At 39.9% G+C, this 15,407-nt stretch overlaps 1 protein-coding gene across 4 annotated transcripts in view; it reads right to left on the bottom strand.

The window, feature by feature from the left end:
- CTNNBL1 (catenin beta like 1) overlaps positions 1 to 15,407 on the bottom strand; it is a 163,653-nt gene that overhangs the window by 122,332 nt on the left and 25,914 nt on the right. For all 4 annotated transcript variants that reach the window (XM_082361971.1, XM_082361974.1, XM_082361973.1 and 1 more), the window contains 2 exons: positions 11,371 to 11,559; positions 7,169 to 7,275 (listed from right to left, as the gene is read on the bottom strand). In XM_082361971.1, coding sequence (XP_082218097.1) covers positions 7,169 to 7,275; positions 11,371 to 11,559 — 296 coding nt within the window. The remainder of the gene's footprint in view (positions 1 to 7,168; positions 7,276 to 11,370; positions 11,560 to 15,407) is intronic.

The following is a 15,407-nucleotide window of genomic DNA, read 5'->3' on the forward strand; positions in this document are numbered from 1 at the left end:
CTATCTGAAAGTCCTATTCTAAATAATATATTTTAAAAAGCTACATGGTGTTCCCTTGTATAAATGTTCCATAATTTATTTTACCAATCCCCCTTTGTCAGACATTCAGATGGTTTCCAATTTTTTCCCTTATAACAAATGACACTAAGATGCATGTATTCATAACTATCGTGTTAGGATAATTCCCAGGAAGGAAAGTACCAAGTCAAAGAGTATGCATAACTTAACAGGTTTTGATATATTCTGCCAGGAAGGCACCAATAGTGTATGAACTCCTTGTTTCCCCTCACCCTCTTCAAAAAAAAGTATTATCTATTTAAAATCTCCTAATTGAGACGGGAAATGTAACTTTTTTAAATTTTGCATTTCTGATACCATCATGGTAAAAATTTTGTTAATGTTTACTAGCTATTTGTATTTCTTTTTTGCCCATTTTTATATCAGGGTGGTCATCTTATTATTGATTTATAAGCACTCTATATATTAATGAAATTAATCTGTCATATATTGCAAAAAAAAAAAAAAACCCAGAGAAAAATATTTGTCCTTTCATTTGTACATTGTGCTTTTTGACATAAAGGTTTTTAATTACCTTTGCCTTATGAACTCTATTTTACCTGTATTCTGAGCAAAGTTTTTTCTATGCTAAGATCAGATATACGGTGTACTTTTATGTTTATACATTTTTAAATGTTTAGGAGTAATAAAACTAAAATCTATTTCAGTGTATAATATAGGGCAAAGATCTAACATTATATTCTGCAAATGTCTGGCCAATTGCCCCAATACTATAACCTATCTCTTTTCCACAAATTTGAAGAAATGCCACCTCTATCATACACTAAATTTTAATGTGTACTCTAATCTGTTTATGGGCTTTTCACTCCATTTCATTGATTTGTCTGCAAATTCCTGAGCCAGGACCATACTTTCATAGTGTTACAATATATTTTATATCTGTTATTGCAAAACACTCCTATGTTAGCTTTCTTTTTGAATGCTTCCTTGTCTATTCTCACCTGCTTATTATTCCAAGTAAACTTCAAAATTACTTTTGTCAGACCCCCCCCATACCACTTTTTTTTTTTTTAAGTCTCCTTCCACAGTGCTTACAAATAGATTACCTTTTAAATCACTAGTTCCCCATCACCTAAAGTGTGGAAACCAAATCAGAATCATGACATGGAAGGGCTGGTGCAGACTTCAGATATTCCACGGGGCAGTAGATCTATATAATCTTTGAATCTAATGGGCTCAGCAAACCTCTAAGGCTTATTTGCCTTACATGGGTAGTTTAAAACAAAACAAAAAATCTGATTCCTTGAGAGTAACTTGACAGAAGATTTTTGCAGCTCACTGGGAAGAACTAGCAAGGGAGACTGGGCACTAACTAGTAATAAACAAAATCATCTTGCACACAAGGAAGAGATTTGGGGAGTTGAGTGATAGTGAATGAATGTCAGCCTGGAGAGAAGCTTCTGGTGGTATCCTGCAGGGCTCCATCCTTAGGTCTGTTTAGATCAACTATATTATTTTATTGTTATGTTTTGATCAACAACTTGGGTGAAGATATATAAAAGGCAAACTTAACAAATGTCATATAACACAAAGCGTATAGTGAACATAGCAGCTGACAGAATCCATTCAAAAAGTTTCTGACAGGCAATGATGATGGGCCAAATCTAACAGGAGAAAAATTACCTAGGGCCTACGTGGAGAACGCATTGAGCCAAAAAGTCAAGTACAAATACATGGGGCAGGAAAGACACAGTGTAGTAAGAGGACATGTGTAGAAAGGACCTGATGGTTTTAGTCAACTGTAACCACAATACAAATCAGACCACGAAACAGTTCTGCCAGGACAGAGACTACTTCTCAGTCATCTCTGGACACCTAGCACTGGGCACACTCCCTGGTCCACTGCAGAAACTCAGCAGATGCCTTCCAAATGAAGGAGCAGAGGAAAGTAGCTGCCACAAATGCTGCTGTGGTTTTAGGCTGCTTAAAAGAAGACAAGATAGTTATGCTGATTAGATGACCATAAAAGTCTGTGACATCTGTTATGGGAACCATACTTTAGGAGGGATATGGAAACTAATTTGGGGAAGCAACTGAGGTTATAAGGAGTCTAGATATCCTCTCACAGGAGGATTTGTTGAAATTCTTTTTCGTCCAGAGTTGAAATCTTAAGAGTCAGAGCTGTCAAATGATGAAATAGGTTTCACTGGAAAGTTAGATCTTTGTCACTGGGGGTAATTAATAAAAGGTGATATAAAAAAATCAATGATGAGAAGGGAGAAACGGCCTGTACCTTTCAGTCCCTTCCAACTTTGAAATCCTTCTTCCAAATATGCAATCTTAACCAAATATCTTTAAGTTTAGAAAGTCAGAAAATTATCAAAACAAAATGAGCAGAAAGTCAACTGTGAGCAGGGAAACAGCATAAAAATACCACTGGGGTCCCATGTGACATGAGCAACAAGATATAGTGGGAAATGCCTGGAGGTAGGAATGATATTGACCTGGGTCACACCCCAGCAACATTATTTACTGGCTGTGTAAACATTAGCAGTGTGTCAGTATTTATGGGCACATACTAGGTGCCAGTCACTGTGCTAGGTACTGAGGATATAACAGATAGCAAAGTAACCCCAGTTGCTGTCCTCACCGAGCTCCTAGCCTAGCACAAATACAAATAATCTATTACATACAATTCATTGTAAGGATATCCAGCGTTGCCCAAGAAAATTGCCATTGGAACACAGAGCACTTGGCTCCAACCTTGTCAAGGGAGACAGAATATTAACTAACCTATCTCTAAAACTCAACTTCCTTAATCTTCCTATCTGAATTATAGTAAGGATTAAAAGAGATAATAAAATGCCTAACAAGTGTTGGCACGTAGTAGGTAGTCAATGAATCTAGATACCCTCAAGTTTGCTACACTATAACAAAGAAAATTCTCTTTTTGCTGACAAAAGTACAAGCCTACTCATTTAAAAGCACACACTACAGTATTTGCAGACGGCTGCCTAGGGATTAGGTATACCTTCAGCAACAGATGACTCACAGCTTGGGGGAGAGGATCAAGCTAGAGGTCAATGGGAAAGCAATAGAGCAACATATTAAAACAGTAACCCAGGCTGAGATGGGGTCACTGATTCCATCTGGTAGGACGGAGAATATTCTGCTAGCTTGCCCATGTACATTTCCTTCAGACCAGCAGGATGTTCTCCCTCAACCACAAAAGTGAATTTTAGCAAGTGATCAGCAATGTTCAAAAACACTATAAGAACAACAGAAACCAATGAGTCCTCCTGCAATCACAAAACCAGCTGTAAGTGCACAGAGAACACGATGCTTCCTTCACCTTGCTAAATCAGCAGTTCTCAAAGTGTGGTCCTGGGACTGCAGGTGGTGGCTGGAGATCCTTTCAGGGGTTTATAAGATCAAAACTATTTTTACAACAACTCCAAAACATTATTTGCCTTTTTCACTCTCATTCTCTCAGGAGTGTACGGTGGAGTTTCTCAGACAACTATACAATAATGTGATGATACCATTGCCCTAATGGCTAATAAAATGTGTACTTGAATATTCTAGAATTTTCTTAGATAAGTACTCTGGGGTACTCAATAATTTAAGGGCGCAAAGGGATCCCAAGACGAAAAAATTTGAGGACCACTAAACTAAATAATTCTGCCCCTGCAAAAATGAAGAGAAAAACTACTAAAGGACTTACTAGGGAAACAGCACACTCTACTAGATGTGATGTTTGGGAGAAAGATCACACCGTGCAAAGTAGAGGCTGCATAAGAGAATTGTCAATTGAATCTGAAATGCAACCAAATGAAGAGAGGCATTTTTTGGTATGCAATCAAAATGACAATTGCATATATGGGAAAATAAATTTGAATGTTTCTGATCTCAACCGGAAAGTTTCATTCAAATATGCTCTAGCAATTTTCATCTTAATTGCACCTTGCGGGTCTAGAGAATTATAAAAGACACTACACCAGTATGAATTCAAGAACTCAAGGTTAAAACACAATGTAGTTTCCTAATTGCTTTTGGACATTAAAAAAAAAAAAATGTTCTTTATGCATAATTTCAGTTTTCAAATGTTTAGATTTTAAAACTAAAATAGTATATAAATTTTGTGTGAATGGAAAACACTGTTGATATTTTTAAATAAAATAACATTTTCTTAAAACCAGTTCATGAATTGTAACAATATAGCATCTGTGGTACCTAAGATGTAGATGGTGAACATAAGCTGCAGAAACTCGTTGCTCTAAAATGACAAGTACAGGGCTTCCCTGGTGGCGCAGTGGTTGAGAATCTGCCTGCCAATGCAGGGGACACGGGTTCGAGCCCTGGTCTGGGAAGATCCCACATGCCGCAGAGCAACCGGGCCTGTGAGCCACAATTACTGAGCCTGCACGTCTGGAGCCTGTGCTCCGCAACAAGAGAGGCCGTGATAGTGAGAGGCCCGCGCACCGCGATGAAGAGTGGCCCCCGCTTGCCACAACTAGAGAAAGCCCTCGCACAGAAACGAAGACCCAACACAGCCATAAATAAAAATAAATAAATTAATTTAAAAACAAACAAACAAACAAATGACAAGTATACCTACCAAGTGGGCAAAGGTAATACTGCCATTCCAAGAAGTAAATTGGATTTCTTAAATTTCCAGTGTCATCAACCTATGGCATAGCTGCCTCATAATGTATCCTTGGGTTCCAAGCAATAGGGATGTAGTAAATATGACATCAACTATATAAGATCTCTCTTGTTTACTGAGTGCCTACAGTATGGCAGGTACCGTGCTAGGTACTACAGAGACAAACAATACACACCAACTAAAAGGAACACAGAGTTTAATGCAGGAAGACCGCTGAGTAAAGAAATAACAATAAAACAAATGGCAAAGATGTTAAGAGAGATCAAATTCATTGTGGGCAAGAACGTAGGGAAAGAGACCTGCTGGTGACAGAACTAAAGGATATGGTGGGGAATTTGGCAGTAGCTATCAAAGTTTAAAATGCACATGCCCTTCAATCTGGGAATTCAACATTTAGATGTGTATCCTATAGAAATACATGTACACTAAGACACATGTACCCAGAGGTTCACTACAGCATTGTTCATAAAAGCCAATATTTAAAATAACCAAATGTCCATCTATAGAAACATACTAAATAAATCATGGTAAATTAATAAATAAATCATGGTATCTCCAAACCATGAAATGCTATGCACCAGGCACAAAATATAAGGTAAATATGCATGCACCAACACTGAAAGATCTTCCGTTACGTGACCAAAAAAATCAAGGTGCAGAATATGTACAGTATGATTTAGGTAGGAGAAAAATATTTGCATATTTATATATATGTAAATAAGTGTACAGAAAACAATCAAAAAGGATACGCACAGAAGTGTTCACAGGTGCTATCTCTAAGTAGAGGAATGGAAAGGGGATCAGTGCAGTGAAGGACAGCTTTCATTTTTCATTCTACTATGCACTATTGGTATTTTTTACGATGACAATCTATTCGTGTATTACTTATATAATCAAACACACACACACACACACACACACACACACACACAGAGCAGTATGACAAGTGCAATTACTGTTGTACGGTAGAGGTCAGCACAAAAACTGATAGGGCTCTGGTGCGGGGAAAGCTGAGCTCTGATCTAGCTACTCCTACTGTCAAAGGGGGCTGTGGCCCTAGGTCCAGTAACCAGGTTCTCCCCTCTCCACCTCCTTATCCACAGTACAGAGAGAACGTAGTGGACCACATTAGCCTTACCAAGTTGCCATGAGAACAGGATGCCCTCTGATACCTCTGTGCCTTTGTTCCTGCTAGTCACGTTGCCTGGCATGCCTTTCCATGTTTTCTGCCTAACTAAAATCAAAATCATTCTTCAAGGCCCAGCTCAAATACCACCTCTTCTGTGAAGCCTTCACTAGCCCCCGACTTGGTATTCACTGCTTCTTCCTCTTTGCTCCCACAGTACTTTGCTTGTATTTCTTTTAAAGTATACTTCCTTCTACCATGCATTTATAGTCAGTCTCCCTAGTAACCTTTAAACTTGAGTGCAAAGACTATACTATTCAACTCCTAATTGTCTAGGGGCCTTAGGCATATGAAGATTCATTAAAAGTGTATGTCCTAGGAAGGAGGAAGGGAGGGAAAGAGAGATTTAGGACATTAAAATCTGTATAAATATGAAAATCCATTTACTTAGGATTCAAAACTGATGCAAAGTTATCAGATTCCTCATTATAGCACTTCACAGTGCACTGAGGAGCTGGTGTAGTAACAACCATATTAACTATCATTTCATGAGCACTTACTATGTGCCAGATACTGAGCTAAACACATGCCATTATTCTCATTTATTCTTCACAACCACCCTGTGAGGAAGGTACTATTTCTTTATACAGATGAGACACCTGAGGCTAAGAAAGGAGAAATGACTTACTCAAGGTCATTTGGGAGTCACACCCATATTTGTCTAACCCAAAGCCTTAGACATTTCTCAATAGTAAAGCTATCACTAATGGCAGCCACGGTCAGTCTTCCTGGGGCCTTGAGAAGAGTAATGCAAAAAAGAGTTAACGTAACAGGCCTGATCCTTAGAAGGGCCTGGTCCTAGGCTGGAAGCTGGGAACCTGCTTTTGAAACAATTCCTAAGTGATAAGGTTGATTTGCCCATCTGGGGCACTGAACATCTGCTTTCCTTCTGTGAGTCTGGAATTTTGGTAGCTGTTGCTGGCAGAGAATGCTATGATCTGTCTTCAATAAATACCCTGGTCTCAAGAGTCTCAAACGGGCTTTCCTAACAGAAACACTGCACATGTGATGATGTATTTCACTGCTGGAAAAAGGAGCATGTTGACCCCTCCCAGTGGAAGGGAGAAAACACAGGAAGCTGCACATGAATTTCTCCAAACTGCCTGATGTGTCTTTTCCCCTTGCTGATCCTATTGTGTATCCTTGAGTACCACTGACTCCGAGTCCTGTGAGTACTTCCAGTGATTTCCCAAACATGTGGGTCATCCTGGGAAGACAAAACACACAAAGAGCAAAACAAAATAGCAAACAAAACATCTCAGAGGAGAAAGGGCAAAAACAGCAAAACAGAGCCTTACTTCTCTGGATTGTCTGGAAACTTGATCCGCAACTCTTGGTTTTTGTATGATCTTTTTTCAAATGTAAGGATCATTTTCTTCACTGAGCTTTCATCCAATGGTTCTTCCTGGGGTAAAGAGACAAATGCAACAATTTCAGTCCAAAGGGATTTCTTATTCACTAATCACTACTTCTTTCCCGTGGCTCTTACATGCCATTCTGCCCCTCATCTTTCTGGATTAACTGTACAGTACATACTTTATCTCCCTCATTAGAATGAGAGTTAAGGGTGTACATCGCATGCTACTTTGTATCATCACTCTGTGTGTCTCACATCCAGCACAGGAAGTTCAACTTAAGGCATTAAAGACTCACTCATTCAACAAATATTTCTTGAGCATACTGTATGGCATGGAGTAAGCAACGATATTAAATGAATATTGTTTAATATTTATTTCATCCTTCTCTTCTGTTGTACAGGTAAGATAACATTTAGAGGTTTAAAGAACTTGCTCAAGGTCAAACCCTGAGTCAGTGACAGTGCCCCTCTATCTTTTCCCTACACCAGGGGTCAGCAAACTATGGTCCATATGTCACATTCAACTTATAGCCTATTTTTGTACACCCATAAGAATGGTTGTTAATTAGCAATAGTCACTGCTTTGTGTTTCTTATATTATACATTACTGTATCTTGTCCTTACTAGCTACTGAGAAGGGTATCAGACAGGTACCTGGAATCCCGATACAGCAACAAGAATTTAGTAACCTCGCTCAGAGGAAGCATAAAAAAACTAGCAGACCATACAGAATATTCTTACTTCATACAGTGGAATAATACCTACAAAGGTAAATAAAGTGAATTTTTGAAAACAGAATCATTCGCCCCCCCCCCCCAAAAAAATCTACACTAAAGTTTCAGAAATGTTTTTTCCTCAGTTTATTTCCCAGTTTAAAGTAACGTGCTGCAGTACACTCTGCCTCTCTAACACTCTCCGAACTCCTAGCTTCGTAACTTTGTAGCCATTGACCAAAACTCACACCTAAAAGCAATAAAGAAACTGCTATTAAGAGAACCAGAAATAGATCCTTCTGGAAAGCACTGAATCATCTCATAATTTTTTAAGTACCCCAAAATGTTAGCTATTATGTTATTAAATTTAGATTTTGGCATATTGAGTTTTTTTTTTTAATTTACTTATTTTATTTTTGGCTGTGCTGGGTCTTCATTGCTGCGTGCGGGTTTTCTCTAGCTGCGGTGAGCGGGGGCCACTCTTTGTTGCGGAGCACAGGCTGTAGGTGCACAGGCCCCAGTAGTTGTGGCTCGTGGGTTCTAAAGCGCAGGCTCAGCAGTTGTGGAGCACAGGCCCAGTTGCTCCGCGGCATGTGGGACAGTCTCGGACCAGGGCTCGAACCCGTGTCCCCTGCATTGGCAGGTGGATTCTTAACCACTGCACCACCAGGGAAGCCCCAACATATTGAGTTTTAAGTGGGAGATACCTATACATTCATTTTGGGCATGACACCTTTCTTAGATTTTATCAATGACTCCTGGACCCTGAGGTACTCTGTTGGAACCCCACCCACTCCCCAGTGTCTACAGCTTTAAGAAGAGGTACCCTGACTTGGTAAAAAAAAACTGAAGTCAGTGCCCTGGCTCAGTCAGGACTCAGAGCTTAGCTTCACTACTTACTACCCACGTGGCAACGTTACTTTGCTGAATATAATCTTCAAACCCTCACCAAGTCTAATTGATTCTACCTCGTAAGTGAATTCATCCACTTGGCATTTAGAATAAAGTCCCAAATCCTTCACATGACCTATATAAGGAAGGCCTGGCAGGATTTGGCCCAGTAATCTCTCCAACCCCAAACCTCTATTAGTGGCCCATGTCTGCTTATTCACTGTTGACTCTCCAGTGCCCATGATAGGGCCTGGCACACAGGAGACATCTAATGAAGATCTGTTCAAGGAAGGAAGGAAGGCAGGCAGAAAGGGGAAAACTATTACCTGTACCTTTCAAGGTCATAGAGATGACCTAAAGACATGAGGTACATAAAACTGTTTTATAAACTATATGACACTCTATTAATATAAGCTGTTATTGTAACTATTAGCATGATTGTTAGTGTACCCAACTTATCACTGGGATTTAACTAAAATAATTTAAGTTGCTAGGAAAGGGTTAAATCACTTTCAAGCAATCTCAGTACCTACGGCTTTTCTTTCCCTTAGCTAACATCCTGCCAACCCTGTAGGAAAAAAACTTTATTAGTGTTAATAACACAGCTCTCATAGGATTCCCAAAGTCTTAGCCTCTCCAGGGTTTGGCCTTCCCTCCTTTAATTTCTCTCCAACACTGGGGGAAAACCGAATTATCAGTCTTAGTCATCGGCCACAGCAGTATCTCCAATAGCTCAACGTCAGAAACCAGAGGGAGATTTCAGGAAGATGAATGCTGGTGATGTAGCACAAAAAGGACAATAATATTTTACAAGTTCACGTGACTTTACAGGGGCAAACATCACTTGTTTTTCATCAAATGGGACTTTGGTGGCAGTGAGAAAATAACTCCTGGACTTGTAGCCTTCCATACGTCATTTTTACAAAGCGACCTCTTTTTCCCTGTCCCTTAACAGAAGGGCTGGTCCCACATCCCATTTCTGTCTCCCAGGCTAGAAACCATTTACCCATGACAGCTACTATCCTAATCCTCCAGTACCAGCCTTGCCCGACACGGGAATTATACCTGCCAATTAACTGCCGCTGCAGGGCTAACAGATTGATCAGAAGCTAGTAAGGAGGGAGGGAGAAAGGGAGGATGTGCTACACACACTGTTTGTCTAAGGCTGACAGGGCTGCTGCCCTCAGAGAGGAAATCCAGGACTGTCTCCCACCACAGATTTCCAAAGTGTCACCATCTCTTAGGGGCAGACCCCCGAATTACCACTGGTAGAAATCCTAATAAGGAGAGAGTTACCGTCATAACACAATAAAGACCTTTTTGGAATATGAATCAATTTTTTTTCTTCTCAGATTCACACTCCAGCTTCATTTTTTAAATCCAAACTTAGCATCAAGTCTTTGAGGGAACCAAAAAACAGCTGGCTCTTAAGAATCTATTTCTATAATTCATACTGAACAAAATGCCAGAGTGAAATAACATACAAGTTAACACTTAAGGATTTAAAGAGACACAAAAGGTAAGGTCACATTATTTTTAATCACTGATATTTTACCTCTATTCTTTTCAGCTTCATTCATTTATTCATTCAATAAATATTTGTTAAGGGCCTACACCAAGTTCTAGGCATTGCTCTGAATGCTAGAGATACAGCTGTGAACAAAACAGAGCCAGTCCCTGTTTTCAACAGAGGTTGGGGAGAGGATAACAAATGAGTAAAATAACAAACAGGAATTTCAGATCATGATAAGCGCTGTGAAGACAGTATACAGAATAAAGTGATAAGAGAATAAGAGAACGACTTGCAGGGCTACCTCAGAGACAGGAACGACTTCCCTGAGGAGGAAACATCTGAACTGAGACCTGAATGAGAAGAAACCAGTCATGAGAAAGCATCAGGGGAAGAAGAGCATGCCAGCAGAGGACACAGAAGGAAAAAGGTTCAGAGGCAGGAGTCAGTGCAAAGGCCCTAAGGCACCTTGAGGAACAGCAAATAGAAAGGGCCTTGGGTATCTCTTTCCCTAAACCATATTTTTTCAATCACATCTAAATACCTAATCCCCTGGCTGCGCCTTTAATTTCTTCAACTTTGTTGCTTTGCGAAGGCCATTTCAACTGCCTGAAAAGCCCTTCTTCCACTTATTTGACAGAATTCTACTCCTCTTTCAAAGACTATTGACTGTACTTAAAAATGAGTGCCCTCTATGTGTCCTCAGTACTGGCTAGGAAGCCTCTCTGACCCTCCTCAGTCCATACTAATTGCCCCACAGTTCAGTGCTTGGGCCTCGATTATAATATATAATCCAGAATAATTTAAAAACTCTATCTGTAATGTTCTTTACAGCTTGTAAAATGCTTTCCCAACTCCATTATTCCACTTAACCTTCATGTCAACACTGTGAAATAAGTATTCTTAACCCCATTTTACAGATTAAGCTGGGAAGTTCAGGGAAATTAAGCATTTAGCACTGAATTACACTCTACAGATGCTGTGTCAGGGCCGAGCATCTGAGCTCCAAGCCCAACTCTGCCACCTTACCTCTTCCTCTTCCTCCTCACCCTCTCTGTCAATAATTTGAAGCAGCCGTTTTTTGTCATCATCTGCTTCTTCGACCACAGTCATTTCCTCCTCCCGAAAGCGGCCACGCTCTCGAGTACCAGCTTGTCTCCGACGCATCTTCAGCTCTTCCTCTTCATCATCCCGGGGACGTTTTGTGCCCCTGTTGGGCTAAGAAAGAGAAAAAAGAAACACAGGATTTTAGAGCTGGAAAATATGTAGAAGGGCATACATACCAAGCATTCTAAAAGTTTTCGAGAATTCCCTGACTGAAAAACACCACAGCATACAATTTCTCCCACAGAATGAAGTAAAGCTCTAAGTGGTTATTTTTCAGACCCGCAACGATTCTATAAATACATGATTACAGTCACCTACAAGGTAGCTGGCTTTTGTTACAGGTATTTTTCAATATGCAAAGTTTAGCACTTCACAAAAGTTCCTGTATATACAGAAATCACGGGGAACAAGGCTACTTTGAGAAGGGAACGCTGGGTTAAGCTCAATTTACTAGTTAGGATTCAGTCCCCAACACCAATCCCTTAGTACCTGGTTTTAATTCAGATTTTAAAAAGATTATAGTCACTCACAAGTAATTCAAGCAGAGACTATTACATACTTAACTTCCAAGGGTCTACAACGTTCTAAATTCCTACTTTACAGCAGAGTGGAGTAAGGCCCAGAGGTCAAGTATTACCCAAGGTCACAAAACCAGGAGCAGTGCTGAAAATAGAATGGTACTTCCTGACTCCTAGTCCAGGGCTTTTCCCACCACACTGGTAGGGTCTCATTCTGCCTCTGACAGTGCAGTCCATGGAGGAGTTTTTACAATTGCTTGCCATTCAGCTGGAATAAAACAGGGCACTACTGAAATGGGCCTCAGAGCTGAGGAAAAAGAGCACCGCACTAGATATCAAACAGCCCAATATCTCCATTCAGCTCTAGTTACTACTGTGCAACTCTGGGCACATCATTTAACCTCTCTAAGCCTTACTTTCCTCATCTGCAAGTGGAGATTATCACCCTTTTCTCCCTGTGAACTTCAGAAAAGATGTTTTTGTGTGTATTTTTAAAATTTTTTTCAGCTTTATTGAGATATAACTGACATATAACATTGTGCAAGTTTAAGGTGTACAACATGATGATCTGATTCACATATATATTGTGAAATGATACCACAATAAGGTTAGTTAATACCTCTATCACTTCACATAATTACCTTTCCCCACCACCACCGATGGTGAGAACATTTAAGATCTCAGCAACTTTCAAGTATATGATACAGTATTATTAACTACAGTCACTCTGCTATACATTAGATCCCCAGAACTTATTTACCTTATAACTGGAAGTTTGAACCAAACGGTGGCAAACTGTAGTGAAAGAACACTAAACAAATACATAAAATTATTACTATGAGTTACTTAATCCAAATGATTCTGTCTTCCCCAACACAAAACATTTGTGTTAGGCGGCTCTTCAACGAGCTTTTCTTTATCGGTTACAATAACTGCACACACCAACAGTGTGCTAGGTGCAATGTGGTATGTTACTACCAAAGTGAAGAAAATGCTACATTCACTGCCAGCCTGCTAAGTTGCTTTTGGTGATAACAGACAAATTTCTATTATACATGATACACATCTCACCCTGTGACTTATAACCCACACTGTTACTGAACTCTGCTACCCCAGTGGTACAAAGGCATTCCCCTCTATATTCATGTACCCTGCTGGTTCCACATACCAGGTACTTCAGTAAGTCTAAGCATATGACATTGCTTAGAAAACTCACATTAGACAATTTGGTTTGTGGGGTACCACCTGCTATTTTTCACTCTGTTCCTGAGTCTCCCTGGGATGGATTATAATTTCATATGATCACACTCTATTTCCATAAATATAAAAATTACAAAAATCTGTTGTCATCGTTACTAGTCTGCATGTTAAAAAAAGAAGAAGAAAAAGAAAAAGAAAAAGGAAATCAACATGCCAGTAACCAAAGAGTACAAAAAAAGGAGGTGGTGGTTTTCATGTGAGAAGGAGAAGGAGGTAGCTTGCTCCTAAAGGAGGGCAGGCTTCAAACTAGGTAGCTCCACAGCAGGTAAGGAACTTCAGCCCCCTGGGAGCACTAATTCTTTCAGGCTCGTAAAACAAGCCCTGCTGCGGTTCTGATTAGCGTGAGCCTATTGCAGCAGCCAAATCAAAGCATGAGCTCCATAGTCCTCCACGGAGAGGAGATTTCTGGATTGTTTATCTCAGCGCAGAGAGAAAAGGCAGTGGACCACAATTAAAAGGAGAAAGCTAAATACTGCCACAGTTAAGAAATGCAAAAAAAAAAAAAAAGAACACTGGCAATGTCTCTTTTGAACACATCTTCCAATCCACTTCTGTAAAACAAACATTTCAGAGGTCAGGGAGGAGTTTCATTTTTACCACTAATAATTTCCACTGAAATAGCACTTTCCTTCTGCAGAACTTAAAACACTCCTTTTAATCTTTATCCCATCTCTGGGGATGAGAAGTAGTTAACAGTTCTATCTTATAAGCAGGGAGACAGGATGCCTGAGATCCTTTAATAAACTCTTGCAAAGACAACCTGGTGCCTTCTAAAAGTTGAAACTGATCTCTGGGAAGTTTGCCAATTTCCATGATTCCAGGACCCTAGCTGAGACAGGTCTGAGGGACTTTCAGGCAAGAACATATACCTATAAACATAAGTCATACAAGACGTTAGCCAAGTTAAAATAATATTTGTTAAACCATTCATTCAACAAATAATTTATTAAAGAATTCCAAGGCTTGAAGGATCCTCAAGTAATCAGCCTGGCCTAGTACCAGTCCCAGGCTTCCATTAGGGTGATGTCTAAATGGGGACACAGGGATAGACAGGGCTAGAACGGATTCTTGAGACAAGAATAGCTTTGCTAATCTTTATGAATAGTCTAAGCACATTCCTAAGAGGGCAACCTTTAGGTTTACCCACTGTATCTCCAATTTCCTTCCCCCTCATACAGGGTATTCGGCTTTAGCTCCCCTCATGGAGGACAACTCTGCAGCAGAGCACAGCAGAACCCATCCCACTGGGAGGCTTTGACATGGTTCCTTGACAAACATAACAGTTCCCACCTCCCTCTCCAACAGATGGATAAGCCTCCCAAAGGCCCTGATATATTTTATTTCAGCATTTTTCTCTCCCAAGGCAAAATTTTAAAAACTTCTGTTCTTTACTTCTCTTCTCAACTCTCAATTCTTTTTCAGATACTAACCCTCCAAACAGAGAAGTTCCTACTCATTTCTGAAATTTGACCATTCTGGGTAATAAAGGTTAAAATTCATTTCTTTAACAAATATATAATAAGTGCCAACTATATATACGGCACTGTGCTGGGGACTGGAGACACATGGCATAAAGACAAACATTGCTTTGTTATCAAGGGGCTTAACAATCTAGGACACAGCAGTCCAATCAAAATATAATGCAGGGCTTCCCTGGTGGCGCAGTGGTTGGGAGTCTGCCTGCCAATGCAGGGGACACAGGTTCGAGCCCTGGTCTGGGAAGATCCCACATGCCGCAGAGCAACTGGGCCCGTGAGCCACAGTTACTGAGCCTGCGCGTCTGGAGCCTGTGCTCCGCAACAGGAGAGGCCGCGGCAGTGAGAGGCCAGCGCACCGCGATGAGGAGTGGCCCCCGCTTGCCACAACTGGAGAGAGCCCTCGCACAGAAATGAAGACCCAACACAGCCATAAATAAATAAACTAAAAAAAAAAAAATATATATATATATATATATAATGCAAGCCATAGATATAATTTAAAATTGTTTTAGCAGCCAAATAAAAAAAGAAACAGATGAAATTAATTTCAATAATATATTTTATTTAATCCAATATATCTAAAATATTACCATTTCAACATGTAATCAGTATAAAAAATTACTAATGAGGTATTTTACTTTTTTGTTTTAAATACTAAGTCTTCGGAATTCGGTAGATGTATTTTACACTCGTGGTGTATCTC

Source organism: Balaenoptera borealis (genome assembly GCF_965194805.1).
Source record: "Balaenoptera borealis genome assembly, chromosome: 16".
Taxonomy (NCBI): domain Eukaryota; kingdom Metazoa; phylum Chordata; class Mammalia; order Artiodactyla; family Balaenopteridae; genus Balaenoptera; species Balaenoptera borealis.